The sequence below is a fragment of the Calidris pugnax genome, unplaced genomic scaffold (assembly GCF_001431845.1).
Source record: "Calidris pugnax isolate Ruff unplaced genomic scaffold, ASM143184v1 scaffold123, whole genome shotgun sequence".
Taxonomy (NCBI): Eukaryota; Metazoa; Chordata; class Aves; order Charadriiformes; family Scolopacidae; genus Calidris; species Calidris pugnax.
Window position 1 is genome coordinate 2438438 of NW_015090876.1, and position 2095 is coordinate 2440532.

At 61.1% G+C, this 2095-nt stretch overlaps 1 protein-coding gene across 1 annotated transcript in view; it reads right to left on the reverse strand.

The window, feature by feature from the left end:
- Window positions 1-97: 97 nt before the first annotated feature.
- Window positions 98-2095, reverse strand: part of UNCX (UNC homeobox) — a 4575-nt gene continuing 2577 nt past the window's right edge. The window contains exon 3 of the mRNA XM_014946197.1: window positions 98-481. Within this exon, the coding sequence (XP_014801683.1) occupies window positions 98-481 (384 nt within the window). The remainder of the gene's footprint in view (window positions 482-2095) is intronic.

Here is a 2095-nt window from a genome sequence, read left to right on the forward strand (position 1 = left end):
TTCGCGGGTGGGTTTGTTTTTGCTTTCTGTTCATTTTTTTAAATCTTTTCGTTGCTGTCGGTCGGGTTGGTTTTTTTTTCTCTTCCCCCCCGCCCGCTCAGTCCATGTCCACCTCCTCGCCGTCGGGGGGGCCGCAGTCCGATCTGTCCCTGGCCGTGCTGGCCTCCCTCGCCCGCACCGGAGATTTGGGCCGGGGGAAGCTGCCGCCTTCCGCGGGGGCGGCCGCCGCCGGATCGGCTTGCGCGGTGGCGGAGCGGGGGGAAGCTCCGGCCGGCGCCGGGGGGGGCACCGAGCCCGTCGCCGAGTCCGTGGGGCCGGGACCGGGCTGGGCACCGGCGGGAGGGGGCTCCGCGCCGCGGGGGGGGGGGGCGGGGGGGGGGGGGGGGGGGGGGGGGTGCCTGACAGCAGCTGCCCCCACCCTTTGCCCTTTGCATCTCTGCTCTTCTTGCCTCTTTGCGCTCTCCGTCCCGTCCACCTCTTCCTTTATTTTATAAAATATTTTAATCTCAGCACAGCACATTCCCTATGTTTTCCTTGGGCAGTTTCTTACTGACTTCTCAACAATGTGAGTTACTCCATACAAGAACTGTGACATCTTTGCAATTGCAGCTCTTCTGCGTGCTGCTCTTCAGTTTCAGGATATACTTGCTTGAATGAAAACAGGAATTAGAAAAAATATTGAAACAGATTAAGGATTTCAGAACACGTTGATCTTGAATATTCATATTAACAAGATCTCTGCATATCTGTATGCCTTGCTAATACATATCGATTTTTTTCTTGTTTTCTTTTTTTTTTAACCTTTGTTCCTTTTGTTTGGGTGTTCTCTTGAATTACATTTTCACCAAGCTGGCACAGTTAAAGATCAGGAGAAAATAGAACAAGTAAAAGTAAAGAGGAAAAAATCCTTTCCTGTCTCCGCAGCTGGCAAGGACCCCTAAACAGCAGGACCAAGCTGTTCTGCTCTGTGTGGGAGGAGTAACTTGATAGCTAGTTCAGATTCAGCAAGACAGTTTAAGCAATGCCCCCAAACTGCTTTGTTGTAATCGTCCTTCGTTACCTGAAGGAAAAAAATTAAAAAAAAAAAAAAGAAAAAAAGAAAGAAAAAGCAAAAGGGGGGGTGCACACTCACGCACACACACGCTGCACCCTGCCCGCACCGGCGCTGCGGGGAGGGGAAGGGATAACGCACCCCTCATCCCACCCCCCCCCAACCCCATCCCCGCGGCCCAGGGGTGCGGAGGCACCGCGCAGAGCTCCGGCCTGCGGGGCCGGGCCCGATCCCTCCGCAGCATCACGCAAAATGCAAGAAACCCCAGCACAATGAGCGGGCGGGGAGCGGGGGCGGCAGAGGTGACCCCCCCGTCGGACGGGGGGTGCGGGGCCTGCGCCTCCTGCCCGTTCCGGGCGCCGGAGCGGAGGGATGGGAATCAGCCCAAAATGGGGTTGGTTAGACATTACGAGAGGAAAAATTAAATTAAATTAAATCCTCTCTGCTCCGGCGGGTCTCCCCGCAGCCGGCGGGGCACACGCGTCCCCTCCGCGCCCGCGGAGCTCCGGCCCAGCGGGACTTACCGGCAGCGCCGGTTCCCGGCCGCATCCCGGAGCCGCAGCTCGGGAGCACCGCGGGGCTTTCGGTGACCCCTTCCCGGCTCCTTTTCTCCCCGTAACCCCCCAATCTGAGTCCCGGCCTCCCCCGGGAGACCCCCGCCGGCTCCCGGCCCCCGCGCAGGGCGGAGAGGCTGCTCCCGCAACCGGAGCGGGAAGGGAAAGACACCCCGAGACCGCGCCGCGGTTCCTCCCGCAGCGAACGGCGGCGGCTCGGCCCGGGGAGGGCTGGGGGGGACACCGGCCCCGCCGGCAGGGATGGGTTTGAGGCCGGGTTCCCCGCACCCGCAGCCCCACGGAGGCCGCGCCGGCCCCGCACCGCGACACCCCGCACGGCCGGAGCGGCCCCGCCGCCCCCGCGCTACCAAACGGCGTCCGGAGAGCCCGCAGCCGACCCGCATCGCTCCCGCATCCCCCGGCTCAACCCCGAGGGTTTTTTAAATTTTTTTTTTCAGGCTCAATGGCAGCGAACCGGTGGATCCCCCCC